The sequence below is a fragment of the Phaenicophaeus curvirostris genome, chromosome 9, assembly GCF_032191515.1.
Source record: "Phaenicophaeus curvirostris isolate KB17595 chromosome 9, BPBGC_Pcur_1.0, whole genome shotgun sequence".
NCBI lineage: Eukaryota > Metazoa > Chordata > Aves > Cuculiformes > Cuculidae > Phaenicophaeus > Phaenicophaeus curvirostris.
In genome coordinates this window covers 8420869-8446912 of record NC_091400.1, presented here as the reverse complement: position 1 = coordinate 8446912, position 26044 = coordinate 8420869, and the positions used below count along the sequence as shown (strand labels likewise).

The 26044-nt window shown below is 42.3% G+C and overlaps 1 protein-coding gene across 3 annotated transcripts in view; it reads right to left on the bottom strand.

Moving 5' to 3' along the window:
• Positions 1–25713, bottom strand: part of FHIP2A (FHF complex subunit HOOK interacting protein 2A) — a 34751-nt gene extending 9038 nt beyond the window's left edge. For 2 of the 3 annotated variants that reach the window (XM_069864251.1, XM_069864252.1), the window contains exons 1-14: positions 25563–25713; positions 17684–17762; positions 15651–15820; positions 12710–12814; positions 11906–12028; positions 8973–9266; positions 7923–8119; positions 6691–6805; positions 6509–6585; positions 6215–6407; positions 5384–5553; positions 4464–4607; positions 2600–2690; positions 282–425 (exon numbers count right to left, since the gene is read on the bottom strand). In XM_069864251.1, coding sequence (XP_069720352.1) covers positions 282–425; positions 2600–2690; positions 4464–4607; positions 5384–5553; positions 6215–6407; positions 6509–6585; positions 6691–6805; positions 7923–8119; positions 8973–9266; positions 11906–12028; positions 12710–12814; positions 15651–15820; positions 17684–17762; positions 25563–25607 — 1947 coding nt within the window. In that variant the 5' untranslated portion in view covers positions 25608–25713. Of the gene's footprint in view, positions 1–281; positions 426–2599; positions 2691–4463; positions 4608–5383; positions 5554–6214; positions 6408–6508; positions 6586–6690; positions 6806–7922; positions 8120–8972; positions 9267–11905; positions 12029–12709; positions 12815–15650; positions 15821–16350; positions 16444–17683; positions 17763–25562 lie in introns of those variants that run through there. The other variant, XM_069864253.1, reaches the window with a different exon arrangement.
• Between the last annotated feature and the right edge of the window lie 331 nt (positions 25714–26044).

Genomic DNA, 26044 nt, shown 5'->3' with positions numbered 1-26044 from the left:
AATTTAAACTGTATTTCTGGTCAAGAACACATTTGGCACACAAAAAGGTGGCTAACAAAGAAAAGACAGTTTTTGTTCTCTGCTTTTGTTAAAGTGATAATATTGAACACTACAAAATCCTGCAAGCTATGAGACCTGCACCAAGGACATGGGACATTACACAATAATGTGATGCTTCAACAGACATCTGAGTGATGAGAATACATGGAACCTTGTGGAGATTACCACCTTAGTAGCAATAAAAGCCTCAGAAATGGAATTCATAACCTGCTTTTTCTTACCTGATCAAGAATCCTGCCCATTCTTTCAAACAGGACTTTCAAGAAGTGTCCTTCAAAAAATGGTGCTTCTAAATTGCACTTTTCTAAAGATCTGGGAGATCCAGGCCACTCCCACCGTAAGCAGATGACACAATAATCCCGGAACTAGAAAAAAGCAGTGAGGAAAACAGACTTAAACTTCAATGGAAACCATTTAATTTCCTTGTAATAGTCCATACATCTTTAAACCATAATCTGTAGCTGAACGATAAATCTAAGCTCAAAAAGAACAGTCATTCTAAAGCAAACACTATCAGTTTCTATGCACACACCTCATTTTCTTCCTGACATTCATGCTATTAGAGCAGTTACAGAAATGAGTGGAGAACAGAGCTCTCAAGAAGCATCTAGGGCCAAAACAAAGAGCAAAGCCAACAATACACATCCTGATCTTTGTGTCCTTCCTCTGGACCGTTAGACCAGGTCCAGAGGAGGCTACGAAGATGATCTAAGGGCTGGAACACCTCTGCTATGAGGACAGGGTAAGAAAGTTGGGATTGTTCTGCCCAGAGAAAAGAAGGCTCCAGGGAGACCTTAGAGTAGCCTTCCAGTCCCTGAAAGGGGCCTAAAAGAAAACTGTGGAGGGACTTTTTACAAGGGCTTGGAGTGATTGGATGAGGGGAAATGGCTTTAAATTGGAAGGGTGGAGATTTAGACTAGTCATTAGGAAGAAGTTCTTCACGATGAGGGTAGGGAGGCACCAGCACAGGGAAGTTGTGGCTGCCCCACCCCTGGAGGTGTTCAAGGCCAGGTTGGATGGGGCCTTTGGTCAACCTGATCCAGTGAGAGGTGTCCCTGCCCTCTGCAGGGGGTTAGAATTAGATGGGCTTTAAGGTTCCTTCCAAACCAAATCATTCTATGATTCCTCTAAAGCAGGAATCACATTCATACACATTCTTGTCATTAGTGTGTTACCACACTTACACTGTATTATGTGTAGAGTGGATAGCAAGATAAGCTATAATCATGCTTTCTAATTGTCAGGGCAGGAATGGCACATATACATGCAGGAGATACAAATGAAAAGTACTGCAGGTCTTCCTCTTCCCTCTCTCTTTGTTTTCCATCACCCTTTTCCAACCTCTGATTTGCTGTGGGCTGCCTGATATCTCACTTTCAAGGAATTGTACCTTGAAAGGAGCACAGGTTATAGCAGTGAAAATAAGGAACACGGGAATAAACAGTAGCAAAAGGAAGACAAGACAGACTCAAGCACTTTTCACTGCATGTAGCTTACCTACTTGTGCAGGCTTGCAGGAACCGAAATAAAGAAGCAGAACAGCTATTGGAATGTAATAACAGCAATAGGCAGGGCTATTCTTAGGGGGAAGATATTTTAACAGTAGCCATATCATTGCCAGGAAGTGACAGAAACCAATTCTGCTCTCTAATAACTCCCAGAATACACTTTTTCCCAAGGCATGAGAGAAATACAAAGATGATATGTGTTTTCCGGCATCCAAGAATAGAACAGAGGGGAATTTTACATCAACCTTTGTTCCCTTATTCTCTGTTTTCTATTCCCTTTCTTTTCAGGAGAGACCATAGATAAAACAATGTAACAAACAAATTCAAGCTTCCCATCTTAAGTTGGTGATATTATAATTCAGAGGTTATGGAATGTTTTAAGTACCTACTAAATACAGCTCTCTCAGGTACTCTACTCCTGTGCATAAATTTTTCTATCCTAGACGATCCACAGGGCTTCAATAAGAAAGCTGTAATTAAACAGAGACTGACCTCTGACCAAGGAAACTTTAGATTATATTTGTAAAAACAAAGCCTGAATCTATTTCAGAACAGTAAATCATAAACCCTTCTCTACCTACCAAAACTCCCAACTTCAAACGCGAATGCCTTAGGGCTGCGTACTCCCTGCGATAAGCCTTGATTTTTAAAATCCCAGATTGCATAACTCCTATGCAGCATTTTAATTTCCCTTTAGTCCTTTCAAACAGCTTGGCAGGCAATTCTCCAAGAGAATGCAGATAAATGCAAAAGCAAATTAACAATCTATCTGCAGTTCAGATTTTCTCTCTGTGTATTTGTTATATGACTATTAATGCATTTCATGTCATCTGCTATTCCCACTAGGGTAATACGAGGTGGATTCACCGACAAAAGGTCTCCAAAGGTAAGTTTTCATTAAAAAATATAAATTGAATTTTCACATCTTCCATTACCAAAAATGAATTTAGCAGCACTATTTATAGAACCACTCGTCCGTTCTCATAAGCATTTCAAATTCTCAAGGACTAAGGAGGACTCTGCCGACTTACTTGTCTGTGGGCATCTCTGAGGTAAGTATCATAACCTGAACCCTCCACGTGGTACGACGACTTAGCTTCATCAGGTACAAGGCAGAGAAAACTAAAGTGAAAACAAGTACACTGCTGAGTATCTATAATCCACAGAGCACCAGGTCAAAACTTCCTCATCATCAGTTACAGCATACACAGCACTGAATTGTCTGGCCAATTAATCCACAGATTCTACCATAACATGACATGAAGAGCACAGAATACAAAATGTACTTAAGCACACCTATTGTAGCTACTATTTGTAGTAACAAGATTCATACTTTAGAAATTTTGTATCTAGCAGAAGAGGTAAAGAATTGCTGAGAATTAACAGACAGGAGATGAAAAGGAACATTCATAACCAGGTCAAGTACTTGCTAAAGGTCAGGCTCCATCTTACTACATCATATGGAAAATTAACTGGGAAATAAATGAGCCATAAACAGAGGAGTATTACAGTTAAAAGTCAATTTTATTTACCATAGTTTCGTTTTTGTAGAAAATGAACCTCCGAGAACATACAGGAACGTCTGCATGTAAATTTGCCAGTTACAAATAACACTGCCTTTGCCAGGTTCGTAGTGCAAATACTGCATGTCCTTGCTACTTCACCAATGCCTGACCTAAAAAGCATTAGGATATTCTGAATCTTATTACAGAATAACAGAACGGCTTCAGTTGGAGTAGACCTTGAAGATCATCAAGTCCAACCATTAATGCAGCTCTACTAAGTCCACCGCTAGTTCATGTCCCCAATTACGAGGCAAAGTTATTAAAGGGGAATTGTTTTTAAAAAATAAATATAAAAGCCCTAAAATTTCTTGACAGCAAAATAAAACGCAGTCTTTGGACACTGTTTCCAAATTTCAGCTTTCTCCACACCCCAGGGTGGTTGGAGGCACCTGTAAGATTTATCTGCAGCAACACATAGTAGCTGACTTTTTGTATGGAGTTCATCTGATCTGAAAAAAACCCAAAAACCCATTTCTGTTCACTGATGGACATTACAAGAGGTGAATTAAGGAGAGTGTTCTTTGTGTCTTTACTCCAAACCATCTCCACTATAAATGGCAGCGCCGGGGGAAAGAGGGCAAGAAGCAACGATGCTGTTCTACGCTGACTGTCCTCAGGCTGTTTGCTTCCTTTGGCGAGCACCTTTGATTATTTCTGGGTAAGAAGATACGTCAGTGTTGAAATACCAGGGCTGCTTTGCTGCCATGTATTAACAGAGCAAACAGCAACTGGTGCTAGGACAAGTGCTAAGAGAATTACCATCACTAAGTTGCTTAGAGCAGAGCCTGTCCTCTTTGCAATATCCAATTTGCAGCAGGTCTAGCAGGCACAAAGGTTTGTTACAGGTGACAGAGATGCCCCTTGATTTTCCAGGAAAAGAAGGTTAGCTCTATCATTGCAATTATTTACTTTTATATATACATTTAAGGAACTTTAGCAAGGTTAAGGGCTTTTCCCCCCCCACAAATGTTTATGGCAAGACTCCCCAGATTCCTCCAGAAGGTCAAGTCCCAAACAGCAGTTTAAGTATAGCAAATATTTTTGAGAAAATGAAGTTTTATAATCAGTGAGGCTCTCATAATGAATTCAGAGTATACAACTAGACCATGAGCTGTAAAGTTCCCCTATTTTTCTCATTTACATTGAATATTTTTAATTATTGTAAGCTCTAATCTTTCAGGAGTAGCTTTCTGATAAAAAGCCACAATTTCCTCCTGTGGAGTCATTTTACCAGCTGGCACAGAACATCCATTACAGAGAATATTCAACTTGCAGTGTGTGCAGACACCCACACAGTCAGAGATTTCTTTAAGTGTTGGTTTCAACTTACCTATTTACAATTTTATGAACTTCAGTCTTCCCATCATTTTTCGGATGTTCTGGACTGATAGGTGGAGAAGCACTGAGCCACTCTTGAGTTGCCAAGGTGTTATCTGGAGACAGATCAGTAAATAACGGATCTTCCTCTAGGTCTCTGTGAGATTATATTAGACAAAAATATAATCATTCACAGGATATTATGGAAGGCAGGAAAACCTCTGGGTCAAAATGCGTGCTTTGTATTTTTCTTCTCTGAACAAACAGGATGCTTTCCAGAATCCTATCATATAAACATCTTTTTACCTAATTAATATAGAATCATAGAATGGGTTGGGTTGGAAGGGACCTAAAAGCTCATCCAGTTCCTACCCCCTGCCATGGGCAGAGACACCTCCCACTGGATCAGGTTGCTCAAAGCCCCATCCAGCTTGGCCTTGAACACCTCCTTGGATGGGGCAGCTACCACTTCTCTGGGCAACGTGTTCCACTGCCTCACCATCCACATCACAAACAATTTATTCCTAATGTCTAATCTAAACCTTCCTTCTACCAATTTAAAGTCATTCCCCCTCGTCCTGTCACTACATGACCATGTAAAAAGCCCGTCCTCAGCTTTCTCATAGGTCCCTTCCAGGTACTGAAGGCCTCTATGAGGTCTCATAACATCATTTTACTTAAGTTATACAACAATACTATAACATACAGAAATTCATATACAGAAATACTAACCTTTACAAATACCCAATAAACTTTATTTATCATTAAATCACTTGAAACATCACTTTATGGGTACACAGTTTAATACACAGAGCACTCACAGTGCCATCTATGCTCTCTTTTCTTTCAGTTACTAAAAAAGAATCCTGTTTTGTTCTAAAACAAGGATCCATGTTACATGTTGTGAACGCTTTCCTTAGAAAAGAAACTTACACTGCTCCTGCGATCTGTCCATTCTCTACCACATCTTTATCTTCTTGACAGAAAGGCTTGTATTCTATATAGTTTCTCTCTTCTAAATTTCTCAGAACCAAATTGTAAAGAATGTGCTCATTGGGTTTTTGCAAAAGGTGCTCAAACATTCGTAAAGTCATTATGCTGATCTGCAATACAAAAAAAATTTCAGGCAAGCTTGGGTTTTATTCAAAAAAGAGGGTGCAGGTTGTTTCATGGAAAAAATGAAACAAGCAGCTCCCGAGGATGGATTTTACTGAACACAATTACTTTAACAATGTTTATTCTATGTAAAACAATTGAAGTTTTCACATCATCTTTTAATTGGCATTGTGTATGTTCTCAGACCACACATAGTAAGTTTTTAACTATACCTTCTGTGATAGCATGATAAAAGTAACACAACATGGAGAATCATTGAATCTGTTGGTTGGAGAAGACCTTAGAGTCCCACCGTCCCCGTCCACCACTAAACCATATCCCTGAGAATAACAGTGATGCAACACAAAGCATAAATCAAAATGCAATTACAAAACCTGATACTGCCCTATCTTACAGTTGAGCAATCCCTAGCAGATGTGCACAGGGAGCAGGCAAATTTAGCAAAGCATCTTTATTAGTGGGAACAACGTGTTAGCTGGACATACAGCTCGACTTTCATTTTCAAAAGGAAAGTGTAAGGCTGGCAGTCAGAACTCCTCCTTGGCAAAAAGATTAGGTGAAACAAATATGAAAAGACCTTATGATGGCATTTTTACAGAATCTATGCAAGACAGAACTGGCCAGAAGACATTATTATATCATTCTCACCTCATCAGAAATATGATCACAGTGTTCAATTAATCTGTGTCGCAATGGGTGCTTGTTGATGTCTGTCAAAGTTTCTGGCTCTCTGTGTTCTCCAAGTATAAAATAAACTATTTCCTGCAGCAGGGCATCTGAAGTCACTTGACGAACAATGCGATGCAACAGTGCAGTTGATGTGAGGATTCCAATCTCTGAACTGAACAAAAAAATTCCATGTCAGATATGTAGGGGATTTCAGCCAAAAAAACCCAGCTTGACTGAGATTTGTTCTGCTGTGCCTTGTAGGATGCTACTCACGTTTGCATCAGCTGAGGTTCCATAACATCAATGAAAAACTGTTCCCGCACAGCTTTTGCCATAGCAACAGCAGCAGTCTGAAACAAAAGTAGAAAATGGTATGTCTCAAACTCAAAAGCTAAGAAATAACTCAAACTGCTTATTCACTGAATATATTTGTATCATTCGTAAACATTTCAAACCTTTTGTGCTTCTTTGATGAGTTGATCACAGTAGTCAAACCATGAAAGAAACGAAATCAATGCTCTTTTCCCTGGAAAAGCAGATGCATCTTCTTTGTGGCTATAGGAATCCAAACTAGAGAAACAGGAAATGATACTTATACAGTCTACAATTTAAGAATCTTGGACTTTATTCTTATTGAGCTTAACAAAATGATTTATGATCTACTTGCAGTGAAGTTAACATTACAATAGCTTTTCTGCTGGTCTCTACTCATCTGGCAGTGCTCTCATTACACAGGTATGCACTGTAGAAGAACTCTGCTGGGTATTTCTTTACTTAGAAAGCAGAACTGATCACCTAGCCTGTTCTCCCAGGAAACGCAGATCACAGAAACTGTATCCATTACTGCTGTAGTTACAGAAGCATAAAATGAAGGCAACTATTCTTCTCTACTCCGTAAGCAACCTCAAAGTCCACCAAAACCACACAATGCATATCTGAACTAGATTGTATACTTCAGGAAAAAAAGGCATCTCAATTTAAATGCTCTATGGAGCAACAAATTCACCATTTTATTTGGTGAAGCAGTCCAGTGATTGCTTATCCCATCATTCAAAGTTGTTATTTTCCTTATAGCTTCAAACTCCTAGAAATCTTGGTAGGTATTTTGCACCTACCTACATTTTGCCTCTGTACTAACAGATCATGAGCAACTTATAATAATGAGGACAGAGCGGGGAAGAGAAGTGTTTTGAGGATCTAACAAGCAAGCAGTTAGGATAACATGCATATACGTTTTGCTTCACGTTGATAAGTTATGCAGCAACTCTTTCCTTCTTCTTTTTAAGGCAAAAATTTGGCAAGAACAGCCTGTTATCAAATGTACCCTTTCTGCCCCCTGCAGCAGCTTGCAGCAAAAAGTTTATGTTCCTAAACCCTTAACGCCTGAACAAGAAAACAACTGGTACCTGATACTGCAGCTACACCACTACAATTCAGTGGAACAACCTGCCCCTCAAGGAATCTCTGCAAGGTACCGACAGCCAAACCCAGCCCCATGTTGGAAATCACACATACACTGGATGCCTGAAGTTGTACTGCTGTGCTGCAGCTGGGATCTCACCTCTGCGCTTGGAACTTCAGTGTGGGGGTGTGAGTATTTTATACAACTCATCTACCTACAGAAAATCAGTTTCAGGGAAGGGCGTAAAGTCACCTTGGGTATTAAGTACAAAAATAAAAGTCTTACCCCCAGTTAATCGCCTCGACTGTTTCAATGTCTAAGGGATCCAGCGACTGAGGCAAGGCTTTGTAGAGGGTGGCCAGCCTGTCTGTCAACAATTCACATAAACAAGTGCTTTGAGTCAGGCACTTGGCAGCTGCTGGTTCTGGCAAACTCACCAAAAGCATAAGGCCTTCACAGGCCTTCACCGCTATCCGGCCATCCTGGCAGAAGGGCATGGAAGAATTAATTAGAGGGTGAATGAAGTTCACTTGAAAACAAGAGGCAAATATCTCCTAAATAAAACCTCTCTGTTCCCCCACAGTGAGTGAATGCGTTTCATTTTGTTACCTTTCCAGTCATCAAAACTGAGTTCTAGTGAGTTTGGGTGGTGCAAAATAAAAACTCTCACTTGAATCCATGTCAAATACTAAGAACTCAACTGCAGCCTTCAGGTTGACAGAACTGCTGCTGTAGGGCAGCTTCAGACGAAGATATTAGACAATGTAAGCTATCACTTAAGCATGAGGCACAGCGGTAATTCAGTTTTCTGCTCTCAACACTGCTGAGCAATTACAGGCTTGCGCAACCCTCCTCTACGTTTTCTGAAAGACTAAGTAAGAAACTGAGGACAGAGCTGGGTAAGACACACAGCAGATGGTTCTAAAAGAAATCAAATCCCTAGAGATAACCCAGTGCCTTTATATAAAAAGGGGGTTTGGTTAAGTCAGTACAATTGAAAGTAGTTCTTAAAATACTCTATGCTATATTTAACCTAATGATTATCTCACCTATCTTGTCTGTGAAACATACAGTATTCTACATAAATTGCTCAAAATCCACTTACGTTATCACTAACGAACATAGTTTCCAAAAATAGGATTTCTACTTCAATCTGAATTGGCTAAGAAAATTGCCAATGTACAAAACCTACTTGCAAAGCAAATCTCATTTAATCTTTTCTAGTTAAAATACAGCATGTACATACATGCACATTTGCTCCCTCCACCCACTTCACACAGCATCCAAACTATTTCATTTAATCACATTAAACAAAACTAAATAAACTCAACTCACCGGACTTTTAGTGAGGTTTAGGAGAGAATTCACTAAATTATAATCTTGATTTGGACAAACAGAGGACAACTCGGGTGATGATGTGACATTTAGTTCATCCAGACTGAAAGAAAGATCATCTGCCTGTTGCAGGAGGTCATCTTCCTTCTCCATTTGCTTCACTCCAGCAGCACCAGGCATTTCTTCCGGCTGAACAGGCTGTCCTGTGTCTGTTTTCAAAGAGTCTTGGCTTTTTAGCATGTCTTCTGTGATTACACTTGCTGATCCTTTGGAAGCCATTGCTTTTAACTTACTCTAAAAAGCAAAGCATTTTGCTGGAATTACATGGTTGAAATTACTGTTCATCCTGAAGCAGAAATTTACTACAAGCAAATTTTTTACATCCGTGTTTGAAGCGATTCCCTACAAGGCTGGACACAACAACCATGTAGAGCATCAGGGGTTTCAGAAGCACAGGAATTTTTAAACTTAACACATTTTTTAATCTGCTTAAATTTCTCTTAAGCCCTGCACCATTCTGGTTCAAGGCTGAATATGCCACTCACAAAGAGATGGCATTTTTTAAATCTCCACCACTGAAGGCATATATTCACCTAATTGCCCATTATTTGATAGTTTTTCATTTTGAGTGCACCTTTATACTTTAGTGCACACTACAATACATCCCTTCCTAGGTCAAAGCCTCAAATTCATTTCATGTCTGAAACACTACTTCTAGTTGGAAATTAAACTACATTTATCATAAAATCATAGAATCGTTTAGATTTAAAAGACCTTTAATATCATTGAGTCCAACTATATCTGACCACTACTAAACCTCATCTACCTGTTTTTAGAGTCCTCCAGGGATGGGGACTCAACCACTTCCCTGGGCAGCCTCTACCAGTGCTCGATGACCCTTTCAGTGAAGGCATTTTTCCTGGTGTCTAATTTGAAACCCTCCTGGCACAACTTGAGGCCGTTCACTCTCGTCCTATCACCTGTCACTCAGGAAAAGGAATCAACACTCACATCGCTACAACCACCTCCTTTCAGGCAGTTGCAGACAGTGATAAGGTCTCTCCCTCCCCCCTAAACCTCCTTTTCTCCAGGCTAAACAACCCCAGTTCCCCCAGCCGCCTCTTGTAAGGCTTGTTCTCCAGACCCTTCACCAGCAGAATTAAACTAATTCTAAACTTCTGGGGAATTTATCTTCAACAAGAAAGGGAGAAATGCCTCTTATGACAGCAGTGTACTCTCAAGTTATGTTTCTCATGAAGAAAAAGTTCAGCAGCCTGAATGGACAGAAGACACAAGAAGGTAACACTAGGCACTGGATGCTATAACAGATCACAGAGAACCTTCTCAGAAACATCTCTACTTAGTCTAAAAGAAAGCAACCTATCTCTCCCTTCCCATAAATCTCTCTCCAGCACATAAAACGACATTTATATTTGTGTTCTGTAGCCAAAAAGAAACAGCAAGGCAAGCATTCATTGTTCTTCTGGCACAAGCACAGGTGAATAATACTTTATTAGAATCATAAATTAGACTTCTGCACAAGACATTTCTTCAAGTGAATACAGTACTGATATTATAAATCTGAAGGGTTTCCCTCCTCTGCGATAACGTCAAAATTATTACAAATACCTCTGAAGCATTAATAATTGAAAAGCATAACCACTGGGGGTTAATGGCGTTTAGTACAGCCAAACCAGCAAGGACAGACTGCATGACTGTCTCAGGCCGCAAACTGGAGAGTTGCTGTGAATGTCGGCTTGATGGATGTGCACTCTTTGTGGAGAATTTGTACCGAATACTGTGATACACTCATATAACCAGGTCCCTGGAGAGACTTCATGGTGAGAAATATAAAGCCAGTAATTTGTTGTAATGAAAGGAGAAGTGAATAGTGAAACTACTGTTCATTTTATAAAACAAAGGTAAAAGTTTTTAATGGACACTATATCAGATCTTGTTTAAGGTCTCAAAGGCAGAAATTGAAATACAGAGAATCGAGTGTCCCTCTGCATGGAATAATCAGTTGCAAGGAGTATCTTGCATAAGATGAGATGAGGCAACTAAAGAATAAACAAAGAAGTAAAAATATGAGGTAACAAGTTTAGCATAAAATAATGACTCAGATAGAGGTGATCAGTCAAACACCCCATCATTATCCCAAATAATGTATCTTTGCTGTTGTCACAGATCTTGTTTGGGCTAAACTTGTAAAATATTCTTGGAGGACACTATATCTATCTTTTCATGCTTAGTGGATACTGTGTCACCATAGGAAACATCAAAGTGGGAGCAGAAGGCATTTCTAAATGGACTTTTACAAATTAAACTTTTACATGAACCTTCTAAATGGGAACAGAAAGTCAGCCTAGAAACCCTTTCTCCTCCCACTCCGATTTAATCAATGCCACATGTTAAGTTTGAAGAGGGAGTAAAGATATTTGGCTTTCTTACAGACAGAAAATAATGTCATACTGTAGATAGTGAGCTGGCACTGCAGCCAGACCATACGTGCCACTACCAAACAGGGGCTCCATCCTGCAGAACACTTATCAACTTGCAAAGTTTCCATGCCCCTCACAATCTGTCCCTTAGTCTTTAGTGGGCTAAAGACAAAACAACACAGGAAAACCAAGTTCTCCCTCACACAGTGCTCTGTGTTACAATTCATATCCCTACTCTAAAGGCACTTTCACTACAGAGGGAAAGGACCTCAGGCAGGTCTATTTGCGAGTCCCAAATGACATTCTAGTAAAAGTAATCACATGTATCAAGTCTCTGGAAGTAGGAAATAAAATATTTCTAACATCACAGGACAAAAAAAAAAGTGAATGAAAACTAAGCTATGAAACACAACGTGATACCTCCAATTCTGTATTAGATTTTGTCTGTGATGCAGAAAATACACCTTGAAAATTCTGATTTGATTTACTCACCTCAAGAAAGAAGTTGACCAAATACGGATCCTGTTTCAGCTTTGCACATACTATACAGAGGAATTGAATTTCTTCATTTTCTGTTGGTGTTGCCAGAACTTCACCACATAGCCTGATCAATTTCTGTCACATAAAGCAAACAAATAAGACAGAGTAAATTATAGCTTTTGCTAGGAAAGATGAATTATTTTTCTAAACACATGCTACAATGACGTATGGATATTGACTTGAACATTTGCTCAAGATTTAGATAGCTATGAGCAAGATTTCTTTATTACTTATGACTTGCACTGCAGTGGCAGTTCAAGGCTCTCGTCACCAATACATTAAGACCTTATAGTTGCCTTCCAGTACCTGAAAGGGGCCTAGAAGAAAGGTGGGGAAGGGCTTTTTGCAAGGGCATTTAGTGACACGACAACGGGAAATGGCTTTAAATTGGAAGATTTAGATCAGACATTAGGAAGAGTTTCTTCACACTGAGGGTGGGGAGGCACCTGCACAGGTTGCCCAGGGAAGTCGTGGCTGCCCCATCCCTGGAGGTGTTGAAGGCCAGGTCAGATGCGGCCTTGGGCAGCCTGATCTAGTGGGAGGTGTCCCTGCCCATGGCAGCGGGATGGAACTGGACAGGCTTCGAGGTCCATTCCAACCCAAACCATTCCATTATTCTACGATTACAAGTGAAAGTTGCAATAGAACAGTTTCTTTAACTTGCTTGACAATGGAAGAATTAAACGTACCATTTGCAACAGCAGAATAAGAGAAACTTGTCATGCAAAAATAGTCCACTTAAAATTTGAGCAGTACCTGCACTGGCCTATGCACATTTATGTGGGGAAGAAGAGGTTGTCGTATCCTTCCAAGAAGTTTTGTATAAAAAGCCAAAACTTGCTGTTTCATTCCTGGAGGGCACTGAAACAAACAGATGAACAATAACGAAAATATAACAACTACGGAGAGAACCAGAGATGCAAATTTCTCACTCAGAATGGCTAATTAAACCTTAAGAAGTTATCCAAAAGTATTTTTGGAAAGATCATCATCTGCTACACATTACTTTATCAATATGAACAGAGAGCAACAAAAAATGTTCCATCTCATTACTGTTCTCTTTTTCAACTTATTCACACTTCGAGTTAATTGCTCTGGTGCAGAATTCTACTAATCCTGTCAGGAAATATTCCCTATCAATACAGGGATAAGCAAAAATAACTGTGAATTAATTGGCTACAGGTCAGCTGTCTTTTATGGTACTGTCTTAAAGTCCACTGATTCAGTGAGTCAGTACATACGAATGCACGATGACAAACTACAAACATCTTAATATCTAAAAAAGGTTTTTTAAATTCACAAGCAATTGACCCTAGACAGATGAAGTGTTTATAAAGGCACATATTTCCCAGGACAAGAAAAAGCTGTTGTTTTCCCTGAGATTCAGCACAATATCAATCACAAATACCTGTGGAACACCCAGAGTCCTATTGTCCCTGGTGCACCACATCATATAACAGTACTTTCCTATCACCCTGAGAGCTGTTGGCTCGTTGCCCTTCATGTACCTTTGTTTCTAGCTAATTCGTCCCTGACTAACTAATGTTTTACCATGTTAATAAATGCTGTTATTCCATAGGACAAAGGGGAATAGTTTTAAGCTGAAAAAGGGGAGATTTAGATTAGGTAAGAGGAAGAAACTTCTTCCTGTGGGGGCAGTGAGGCACTGGCACAGGTTGCCCAGAGAAGTCGTGGATGCTCCCATCCCTGGAGATGTTCAAGACCAGGCTCGATGGTCCTTGGAGCAACCAGATGCAGTGGAAGGTGTCCCTGCCCATAGCAGGGGGTTTGGAACTGGAGGACCTTTAAGGTCCCTTCCAACCCAAACCATTCTATGGCTCTATGATATTATTCTTTTTGGAACAGATCTTTGCAACATCTTGCAAGTATTGAACTGTCTGTCTACTTCAGATGTATCAACTCACAAGTGGCAAAGTATAAAGACAGGCTGTACAAGAATTGCCTGTACAGGCATATTTGCATAAGCGCAAAATGACTTCTCTCAACTCTTAGAAACATATTACTAATTACCCACTTCACATATGTCTCCTTTTCATCTTGGCTTCTTCACAAAGTCTATGGATTACTGAACAAGTTATATATAAAAAAAACACTTGCTCAGAAATACATCAAGCATCACAGGACAACTGGTACAATAACAGGAACTGTGGAGCTCTGGCTCCTTTCAGAGCAAGGAATACCCCAGTCTGTGGTAGCTTGCACCCTACCTTCTCTACATACGTAAAATCAAGTAGATTAAAAACTCAAGGCAACATGCAAAAGGCTGATTGGGACTGAAACTATGGAAACTTCCATTCATGCATGGAACAGCACACACTATGCTTTCCTTACTGCATTTGTACTGAGATCCAAAAACCTCTAGAAAAAGGACTGCCAAGTTAATTCACCCCATGATCCATATAACCCCACAAACTGCAGCTCATAAGTACACTAAGAAAGACAGCAAGAAGAATGCACCAGGACGATGAAGCTAATTTCACACCAACTGTAAAGCTGACAGTAGAAGAATCAGACAACATTGCCAAGGACTGCATTCATACCAAAGATTCAGATGTGAAAGCAGTCTGCGGATCAGCTTAAAATTAATGCTTCCTGACACAGAATTCTTTCTGAGCAAGAACTCATCGCATTCAGAAAAATGAAACAAGATTTGCATTTAACCCAGTACTTTTCACCCAAGAACCTACCAACATTTAACGAAGGACAGAGAGGGATAATACTGTCTTGGAGAAAGCAGAAAAACCCTACATGGAACAAAAGTGTTTCTCCTATCTTCACAGTTGATATTATTCGAGCGGTGAACAACAAACTTCAGGGTTCTGCCTTAGTCAGCATCTCACTGGCTTTCTCACTTTGATTAGTTTCCTAAAGGACTGTTTTCTGTAACATGTTGGTAACATAAGCAAATAGCTCTTTCCTAGAGTTCAGTGTCCCACACTATCACCTACTGTAGAACTTCAGTCCCTTGCAGTCTGGTCGATGGCAAGTTAAATATGAACTAGCAGCGTGCCCTGGCAGCCAAGAGGGACAACTGTGTCCTGGGGTTCATCAAGCATAGCATTGCTAGGCAGTCAAGAGAGGTGACTGTCCTACTCTACTCTGCACTGGTATGGCCCCACCTGGAGTGCAGTTTTGGGGGCCACAGTATAAAAAGAAACTAAAGCTACTGAGGAGTGTCCAGAGGAGGGCACAACGCTGGTGAAGGGTTTAGAGGAGAAGCGGTATGAGGAACCGCTAACAATCACCTGGTCTGTTCAGCCTAGAGAAGACTGAGGGGAGATCTCATCGCAGTTTACTGCTGCCTTACAAGGGGGAGAAGGAGGAGGAACAGGTGCAGATCTATTCTCTCTGGTGACCAATGATAAGAATTTAGGGAATAGCAGGAAGATGTGCCAGGGGACGTTTAGGTTGGATGTTAGTTAAAGGTTCTCCTCCCAGAGGGTGGTGGAGCACTGGAACAGCTCCCCAGGGAAGCAGTCACAGCACCCAGCCTGACAATATTCAGGAAACATTTGGACGATGCCCTCAGACACATGGTGTGAAGTTTGGAGTTGACCTATGCTGGCACAGGAGTTGGATCCAATGATTCTTGTGGGTCCCTTCCAACTCAGGTCATTCTATGATTCTAAGCAGGAGCTCACACAGAAGATAACCTGCTCTACTGAGAAGTACGTACATCAGCTTTTCCCAGCGTGTAGAGTGTCTCCAAAATCTTGTGGTGTAGCAAATATTCCATACACGGTCCTGTTTCACCTGATTCCCTCTCATTTTCTTCTTGAACTAGAATATCCAACATCTGTTCCAGGTGAGAAGGAATGTTGGTATCAGTCACAGGAGCTTTGTCATCTAAATAGAAGAGATGTGCAATTAAGAATGATTAAAATATTGTCCTCACTTTTCTTAAGTTCAGGTGCAAATTTAAGATTTAAAAACACGACCCTTATTTAAAGGATCTTATATATAGTATGTTAGCTTTTAAATGTGTCTTAGATTGAATTTTCAGAAACGTTATCTGGAAATATAAACTGGAATGTGCACTAACCCTGCAATGGGGAAAAGGTGAAATGACCAATTTCAAAACATGCATTAATTATATAGTCAAAAAAGAGAATTTTTGCAGCCAGAAACGAAGCTTAGGGGGAGAAAAGTCCAACCTTTCGGTTAATATCCACCCTGTCCTTTTAACTTCCTCTCTGGCTCTTCACACAGTATTCTGAAATCTATAAACAGCCTCTAATGTCAGCTGAACTTGCAGCTGATCAATTGCTTTACCAACTAGGTAACTAAGTAAATATATTTTTCTAATGCTAGCAAGAAAGAAAACCCAAACTTTATGCTGTCCTTCAAATGTGTTTAGATTTGTCTTTCATACTTACTGCATAAAAAGAGCATTCTGTCAAACTTTATGAAGGGAAAGGTAAAATTTTTCTTTCATTATACTGAAGTCATGAAACTGCTGCGGATTCACGCCACCAACAGTGGGAGTTGGCATCACATTGTACAGCACGTCCACACTTGTTTCCTTTTTGGGATTATTCAGCTAAATTCTACTTGAACTCTCTCGTTAAGGAAACGGTTACCAGTTCTTACGCAATAATCTAAAAACAACTGTCACTTGCATGCAAATGGCAACAAAATCACAAAGGAAAACTGCCACAGAGGGATTTTGGTCTCTGCCACAACCTCCAGTTAGCCGAGAGTGTTTTGCTTGAATTTCTTAGGCATAATACATCCACTGAGGGGAAACTTGTTTCTTACAAGTCTAGGAAAGAGGTCAGCTTTCACTCTGCACGACATAATCGCAGCTATCAGTTTTCCCCTACCACCCTGTCCTTTCTACCTTAGGAAACATCACATAGCGTTCCAAAAGATGGGTATTTAGAACCAAAGGTCAGGTTACAGCTTGTAAGAGTAAATATTGATATAAACAACACCATCAGTTCCAGACACACGGATTCAATAGCTACTCTGTCAGGAGTGCAAACCTAATAAGCTTGAGGAAAGCATGGTAACATTCACTTTTAAAACTTAATAGTTTATTAACTAGGACCAAAAATTAAAAATGTCAATGTTGTAGGAAACCAGGGAAAAGTCTAAGAAAACACAACTACAGCCGTACTTCACCAGAACATCCATTTTTTCAGAAGAGCAGAATAAGGTCTGGATAACTTCTAACAAAATGTGTTCTAAATATGCTCACAGATTCACCTTTTAGAGCTATGTTATTAAAACACCTTTCACAGAAACGAGACACTAAAGTAAAAATACCTAATACTGAGCACAGAGAATTAATCTGTGCCTGGTAAAATTTATGACCACAGAATTACTTTTGTTAAAATCTTGGAAAGAAAAAGAAAACCCCTGATGCAAAATAATGAAAAGGTTAACAGCAGGGACCACATTTCCGTAGTTGTCTGCTTAGATTAAAAAGAATACATCAAGATAGAAACTGGGTCAGACATGAAAAGGTACAATTCTCTACATGGTTACTCAGGAAAGATGACCTTCCCTCAAATGTTTTACATGCTTACTTGTTAAGGGATGATTGGAGGTACATGATATTTTTAATTAGTAATTATTGTTCTTGGCATTTTGATAAAACACATGACTCATTTTAGCATTTCTGAATTTTTACTTTTATCAACATTGGTATCGGGAATTCTAGTTTTCACAATAAAGAGAAAAAACCAGAACGCTTTCTTCTTTTACCTGATGTCTCTATGTAGTAATGGGTGATGGCTTTCCAGTGGTAAACAAAATCTTCTTGTAATGGAAGGGATGGTGCAAGCTGTGGGGTAAAAAAAAAAAACAACAAAGAAAAAACAGTTAGGAAGAAATAAACATATGTCCTCAGTGATTAAATTGATTTTATCTTTTGCTTGGAAGCAAACTGCTGCAGACTACTGCTACAATCCTCACTCTGTGCTCTTTTACCTTTAACAAGGGCTACATACATTATTCATGGCCTGAGCCCCATGTCATGCTGCCTAGCTTGTTCGCATCAGCAATGATCTCTGTGATGTCTCTGTGACCAGACAATCTATTTGAAGCAACAAAAGCTATTACTCATACAGCAAAGAAACGCTAGAAATGTAGGTTTGAATTGTTTAGATCTCAGGGTTTTGTCCTGTAGGAAACAATCATGTTCTTTTACATCTGCTCTTGCTGCTGTCTTCCCCTTCTGTACGCTTTGTTCTCCTCTCTCCCTCTGCTCCCTTAAAAATACCAGTTAACTACATGATACAGTTTTTGCCATGCCTTTTTTTGCCTGCTAACCACAACTTTTAAAAGATCTTTGTTTCTTTTTTTTTTTTGCCCCAGAGCTTTACGAGTTGTTCTTTTTTTAAGGGAGTTTCCTCATTTCTGGAGGAAATTGGGATGGAGGTTGGGCATGACTGGCATCCAGGAATAACACGCTGCAAGAATAAAACACAGCCTCCCATCCAGTCAACAGCAGCTCACGACACCAGAGGCAGCATGTGAAAAAAGAAAGATCACAATCATTTTACCACTCAGCTCTCTGCAGTGAGAGCTCACGCAAACACTGAATTTGTGACCACAATATAAAATGCTCAGAGCCGGTAAAACAGGAATCCTATAGGGCAACTCTTCTCCACTCAACAGTTCATATGAGGATCTGTTGTTTCTGAGGCCTAATCCTACTTGCTTGAAGTTTTTTTTTTTTCTTTTACAAATCAAGCCCTCAGGTCATTCTTTTACAGGCAACCCTGAAAAAAGAAGTATTACCACTTGACATGATTGTAGCAATGAGACCTGTAGGCAAATGAAAGGAATCCCGTGTACAAATTGGTGTGTTCATTTTTGCAGGATAAAGAGTTAAACCATCCCCACAAGCTATGCAGTCCAGTCCCTCACAGAATCACAGAATGCCTGAGGTTGGAAAGGACCTCTGGAGGTCATCTGGTCCCTGCTTAAGCATGGCCACCAAGAGCCAGTTGCCCAGGACCACATCCAGGCTGCTTCTAAATATCTCAATGGATGGAGAGTCCACCATCCCTCCAGGAACCTGTGCCAGGGCTCAGTCACGCCCACAGTGAAAATGTTTGGCCCTAGAAGCTACAGATATCACATTTGAGATTAATAACTCTGAACTCCCCTCCTGTCTTCTTGTAGGGTTTAGGAGGTGCTGAGTTGCCTCAGCTCTGGACAAATAGGAGCACAGGGATCAAACATCTGTATGTTCTTCGCTGGGTAGTGTTGGCCTCTAGAAAAGTCTTGGAAGTTTTCCACATCAGTCTTTTCTTATCCTTGAATTTAATGAATCTTAAATTTATCTTAGTAAAAACGAACAGCATGCCTTGCCATGATAAGACAGCGGAATGCTAACTGTTAATGACCCTTTGCACACAGGACTTCGAAATGCAGGACTTTAAAAAAAAGCAGCAGTGCTTGGAAACTATCTACACCTGCATCCTGTGTGGAAACGCACCCTCTCAAATGGCAGCTAGGAAATCCAGCTTACATTGCTCATCCACTCCTGTACAGTCTGTGGACTCATTACGTCTTCCATATTTCCAGGGCAGCACTTTGGCACAGCAGCTACCACGGAATAAAGATCAGTGAGATGCCTCACACTGGATGAAACTGCTTTATTGTACAATGAAGATCACCGGGTTATTGAAAGTCAGAAGAATAACTGAGCAAGCTGAAGCCTGAGCACACAATATTTTGTACCACGCTTTCTATGTCACACTTGGTGCTGTAGATGTCTATTTCCAGCAATGCAATGATTGTTTTGCATCTTCCTGTAATAAAACTATACCGACGACTCAACTGCAGCTGATGAATGGCACAGAGACCACTTTTGAGGAATACCAGATCTTTCAGCCCCCTCTACTTCCAATGCAACACATGACAGATAACACAAAAGACTTATCCTTGACTGATGTACTTTCCCTCTCCACTTCTAGCCTCATCTGCCTCAAGATGAAATCAGTGCCGCTGAGTGGTGCCAAGAAAACAATTTCACTTCTCAGCACTGTCAATAATTTATCCACTGCAGGACAGGACATGGATACAGACATTCTTCCTCCCAACAAACATCTCCAGGGACTCCTCTCAGATGTGAAAAGGTAGCTGGAGGACAGGTTCTACCCTCATGAATTAAAATACTTGGTGATTTTCTGATCAAGGACTGCAAAGCAGAGATAGCTAACAGAGATACCATTACCACGTGTGCACACTTACGCACGTGTATGTGCATGCCTACAAGGGAATATAGGATCAACCTTCCCACCAACTGGACCTGGTGTTACAGAGCTGCAGCTGTCTCACCAGACCCAGCAACTCCTAGCAATACAGAAAAAAATCTATTTCTTTACTTGTTTGGTTAAAGTATCCACACCCTCAAATTCCTCTTCCCAGTGCCAACAGACTGAGTATAATCTGCTTTTTACAGCACAGATATTCCAGAGAATATTTAACAGAGATGTAACTCCAGCAATGCTATGGCTTATTCTGAGAGAAGTGTGTTACTGATGAAAAAAACCCAAACAAATAGCAAACCCTCTTATGTTATTCAGGCACAAAATCAAGGTAAAGACCAAGACTAAGATAGCAGCTTACACATAAACAAAGCCCAGCACTGGAAAGCATTAGAAAAAAGTAAGCTCCCAAACACTTGGCTGACATGCTTTAACCCTACTAGGACAGGTAACTCTAGGGTGAAGTTGTAGTTTCTATTTTAGGATGAATTATTAGCTGTCAGCTGAGATGAAATACACATTGCAGTTGCCAATCTGAATAACCGCTCTTTTGTAAAAGCAAACATTACTTGTATAAAAACTCTGAAGCAAAACAAACTTCATTGTGAAGGTCATTAATTCCTACTATTTAACTAATGTGAAGGAATTACCTTAAAAGTGCAGTTGTTTCTCACAGTTATATTAATTTTTTTTTATGTAATTACTAATTTTGAGCTACTGTTTTCTAATCTCAAAGTGAAGTTCTCCTTTGGGAAAAAAAAACACCCCAATAACTTAAAAACTGCACTGTGGGTGCTGGTATTTCAAGTAGTCAAAATTCACTGATCACTACTAAAAACCAGCCCCTTTGAGCAGACATTGATGAGCTCTTCCATCTGGTGCCCAGCTCCAGCACTTCCTGGGAATGAGCGGATGAGTGTTCTCACTTCCAAGCTACATTTAACACATGCTGCCTTATCATTCCGGTGACAACATGTCACTAATGATAAAACTTCACTGCTCCCAGAAAAGCGCTGCTCTCAGGGGAACTATAGATCTTTGACCAGAACCATAACCTGCTCCTTATAAAATCTGTCCAAAATACAATTCCACGTAGTTTTCAAAAGTATAGAGATTTTGTGTTTATGCAGGGAAAAGAACACTGTCAAGAGCAAAGGAAGCTGTCAACATCCAGTATTTAACAGCAATTCCTTTACCCACATAAAAATCATTGTCGTATTTTTCACATATGCCTTTCAGAAGTGCAATGCAGTACTGAAAAGAATGGAACCAAGTGACGTTGGTGATATCCCACCATGTCTTTTGGACATGATCACAAAGTAAAGAAAATGCTGCGTAAAGAAACAACAGGTACTGGCTTGGACAGGAGAGTGAAAAAGAAAGCAGAAACTGGGTCAAAGAGAAGCAAAGGGGAAATGCTCAGACTCCCCTGAATGAAGCATCGAAAACTACAGCAGTCACTCCATGTTTTAATTCAAGCGTACTGCTTTACTGATGTGGTTTGTCCAGAGGGAAAATCTGAGAAAGGACTAATGCATGAAGGTTTGTTATATTTCTTCAGTTGATGAATACACAGAGTTTATAATGGTCACTGCTTTCACATATAAAATTAGGGCTGCACACGTTTGCAATCCATGCATTAAATCTCATCATCATAACTTGTTAATAGCAGCACAGTGTTAAAACAATCAGGTCATTACATCAAATCAAGGGGGTTCAAGAAGAACAAATCTTGTTCTGAGTAGTTAAGCAGTTAATGGTTTTGGAGTGGTTCCCATAGCAAGTGACTCTGTTTCTTTCAAAGCCCAAGTTTTGCTTCAAAACATGAACAGAACAGAAACTGTTCTGGACTCTTTCAGCCCTGAATATCAGCAACAGATCAGCATATCAGGAACAAGAGTGTGTGAAATACCACTGTAGGAGATACAGAAGAACAATACGTTGGTAGCAAAAACATGCACTCCAAAACCTAAATTCATTCCCAAACACCAAGGGAGCGACACAAATAATCTTTGACAGCAAATTGCAAATTCATAACAACCAAAATCATAATTCTCCTGCTCAAGGTACACAGCTCCAAAGTGTCCTTTTGAGCTGACAATTAAGATGAAACATCTCAGGAAAGCCCAAATCAAACACAAACAAAAGTTATTTGAACACCAAGTGACTACTTTAAAGACAAGCTATTTTGTCTACAGAAATATGAGAGAACAACAAACAATGAGGGAAGAAGTAAGTCTAACTTGCAGCTTTGTTATTCCATTTTGAATACTCCTGAGAATGCAGCACTCCTGAAATACACTTGCGATATAAGTTTATCAGAAATACACAGCAAAGAGAAAACATACAGGGGACAAGCCACATGTAAACTATCACACATTCATTAATATTAACCCCATAAAGCAATGAACAACATATCTATTCTGCCCTGAAGCAAGGCAACAGAATCGCAGTCCTCTCCACCATTTGCACCAACCCACCCAGCCCAATTTAAGGATGTTCTGTTGGGACAATACCTAAGAAATTGGGAGGACTGACGTATGATGGGAAATGGCAAAAATTAGGATTTTGTTATGATGAAAATCAGGAATGTAATTCCACACACACTGACAATATAGGCACAAAAGACTTAAAGTTTTGATTTATTCAGTGTAAGGAAAACTCTTAGTACAAAGTAACTGGTCACTTACATCTGCTCATCACAGCCCTACTGTGAAGGCAGTCAATTAAAGAGCAGTACACTCACAAGTGAAAGGTAAATACTCCTATGCGTGTTAGGCTGCCAACCTTTGGAACTCCCCGTCACAGTTTGGAGGGCAAGATAACAATTATCTAATAATACGGCCACTCCTACTATTTAAACACATCTCTCTAAAGTCTGCAAGACAGGGGCATTATGTAAATGATGTGCAAGTGACAGGGGAGAAGGGCTATCCAAACAAATCTGATTTAGAGTCCTACCAATGAAAGCCAGTCACCACTTCGCATGTATTTAAACGTCCAGCTCAGCTGAAAACTGTTCAGCTGCAACTGAGTTCCTCCAGGACACAGGCACCCAAAACCTTTGAAAGTTTATCTCTTAGTTACCAGATCTGTTGCTGATATTCAGGGCTGAAAGAGTCCACTTGACGCTTCATAAGCTACACTCAGTCTGCATCAATAACAGCAACTAAAAATGATGCTCTGGACTTAAGCAAACATTCTTCTACTTTTATTTGCTATCTTGACTCAGTAGGCCTGAAAGAAAACTTCTCCACTCCTACACCGTCCAGTCACCTACTCTTATTCAAAACCTGACACAGCTCACCACAAGATTTTTTTAAGTCAGGCAGGCATTAATTTCTGTCTCCAACGAAAGCACCGTCTGCTGAAGGCATTCACATGCGCTCACAGAGAACTTTCAAATAAGCTGTTTTGTCATTATTTAAAACATTTCTTCCCAATTGCTACTCTACCATTATAAGAGCAAAGTAGGAACCTCCAATTAATATATGGTTAGCTTTAAAGCCTGAATCGCCCTGCTAAAGATGCAGAACTGTAAGTTCTCACAAAATCAAGAATATGCTTAAGTACCTGCAGCAGAGACGTATGTTAACACAGAAAGGTTCCCTCTCAAATGAGCCAGGACTGGGCACGCAGGCTCTTCTTTTCTTGCCATTTGAACTGTTTTCCTGTAACACTTTCCGCCTTCACTTCCAGGAGCATCTCACTGCCAGCTTTTAGCACCTAACAGAAGATGCATCTCTCCAAAGCCCGACTCTTAGGTGCCTTGGCTCACTGAGACAGCAGGGTGGGAAGCCAAAGGGAATGTCTCTGGCTTCCCACCCTGCACCAGGCTCACCAAGAAGCAAACAGAAATGTGTCGTGCCAACAGCCATACAGGCCTGCAGAGCAGGCAGCAAGTGTGGCCTGCAGAGACAGCAGCTCCACAGATAGGCCCTGCTGTTTTCCTCTGCTCAGGGGAAGCTGGGAGAGGCTCCACGCTGCAATCCAACTAAACATGCGCGACCCCAGGCCTCAGCTTCCTTCTGGGAGGGCTTCACCCTGAAACCCAACTGAACATGCACAACCCCAGGTCCCCCTGACTTTCTACTGAGAGAAGCTCCATGCTGAAACCCAGCAGCACAGACACATCCCCAGGTCCCCACGGCTTCTTTGGCGAGAGAAGCTTCATAATGAAACCCAACCGAACATGCACAACACAGGCCCCCTCGGCTTCCTTCTGCGGGAAGCTCTGCACTGAAATTCAACTGTACAAGCATCATCGCAGGTCCTGCCGGCTTCCTTCTGGGAGAAGTTCCATGCTGAAACCCAACAGCAGAGACACAACCCCAGGTCCCCTCAGCTTCCTTCTGGGAGGGCTCCATGCCGAAACCCAACCACACACGCACAACCCCAGGTCTCAGCTTCCTTCTGGGAGAGGCTCCGTCCTGGAACCCAGCAGCACAGACACAACCCCAGCTTCCTTCCCCTTCCCACGCCGCGCCACTAAACCAAACGAGAGATGTCCTCATCCCCCCGGGGAGCCCCGCGGAGGCGCTGCTGCTGCCCGGCGGCCACCCCGCCGGGTCCCGCCCGGCCCGCACCGCGTGGCAGGAGGCGCTGCCTCCCTCTTCCCCGCCCCGCGGCTCCCGCAACCCCGATCCCCGACAGCCCCGGCTCCCCGAGCTCCCCCCGCTGCAAACCCAGCCCGGCAGCAGCTCCGAGCTCTCGTTCTCCCCGCAGGGTCCGCTCGGCCGAGCTACCAGCCTGGCAGGGCCCCTCGCCCGAGCTCCCCGAGCTGCAAACCCAGCCCCGCGGCAGCCTCCGGCCCTCACCGCCGGCCCTGCCCGGCAAGGAGCAGCCCTAGAACCCGAGCTCAGGGCTCCCCTCGTTGCAAGCCCAGCCCGGCAGCTCCGAGCGCCGTTCCTGCAGGGCCACTCGATATCGGCAGCCCCGGGGAACCCGAGTTCCGAGCCCCCCCGGCTGCAAGCCCTGCCCGGCAGCCCCCGAGCTCCCCCACCGGCCCTGCCCGGAACCAGCAGCCCCGGGGAACCCGAGCTCCGAGCTCCCCTCGTTGCAAGCCCAGCCCAGCAGCTCCAAGCCCCGTTCCTGCGGGGCCACTCAATATCAGCAGCCCCAAGGAAGCCGAGTTCCGAGCTCCTTTTGCTGCAAGCCCTGCCCGGCATCCCCGAGGCTCCCCCGTCGGCCCTGCCCAGGAAGCAGCAGCAGCCCTAGAACCCTCGCTCCCTTCGCCGCAAGCCCAGCCCAGCAGCAGCCCCTCGCCCCGTTCCTGCAAGGCCCCTCGCCACTCGCAGCCCTGGAACCCGAGCTCCGCGCTCCCCTCGCCGCGAGCCCAGCCCGGCCGCAGCGCCGCCGCTCACCGCCTCCACGGCGTGTTGCAGGATGGAGGTGAACTTGGAGAACATCCTGTCCCGCGAGCGGAGCAGCCGCTGCCGCGAGGCCCGCGAGAGCTGCTCGAGCCGCCGCCGCCGCTGCTCCAGGGTGGGCGCTGCGCGCGGGGCGCTCCCGCCCGACACGGCCCCGGCCCCGCCGCTCCGGGGGCTCCGCGCCGCCGGGGGGCGACACCGCCCGCGCCGGGCACCGGAAGGGGCGGGGCCACCGGGAGGGACCGCGCCTGCGCCCGAAACCCGCGGCGGGCGGGGGTAGCACCCGCCGGGGGAGGGAAAGAAGGATTCAATCTCTTAGAATGCCAGTACTGCACGGGGCAGAGGACGGAATGGAGCGACACCTCGAATCCTGTGCTCAGCTGCACCCTTAGCAAGTTTGCGGACGACACTAAGCTGGGTGGAAGTGTCGATCTGCTGGAGGGTCGGGAGGCTCTGCAAAGGGATGTGAACAGGCT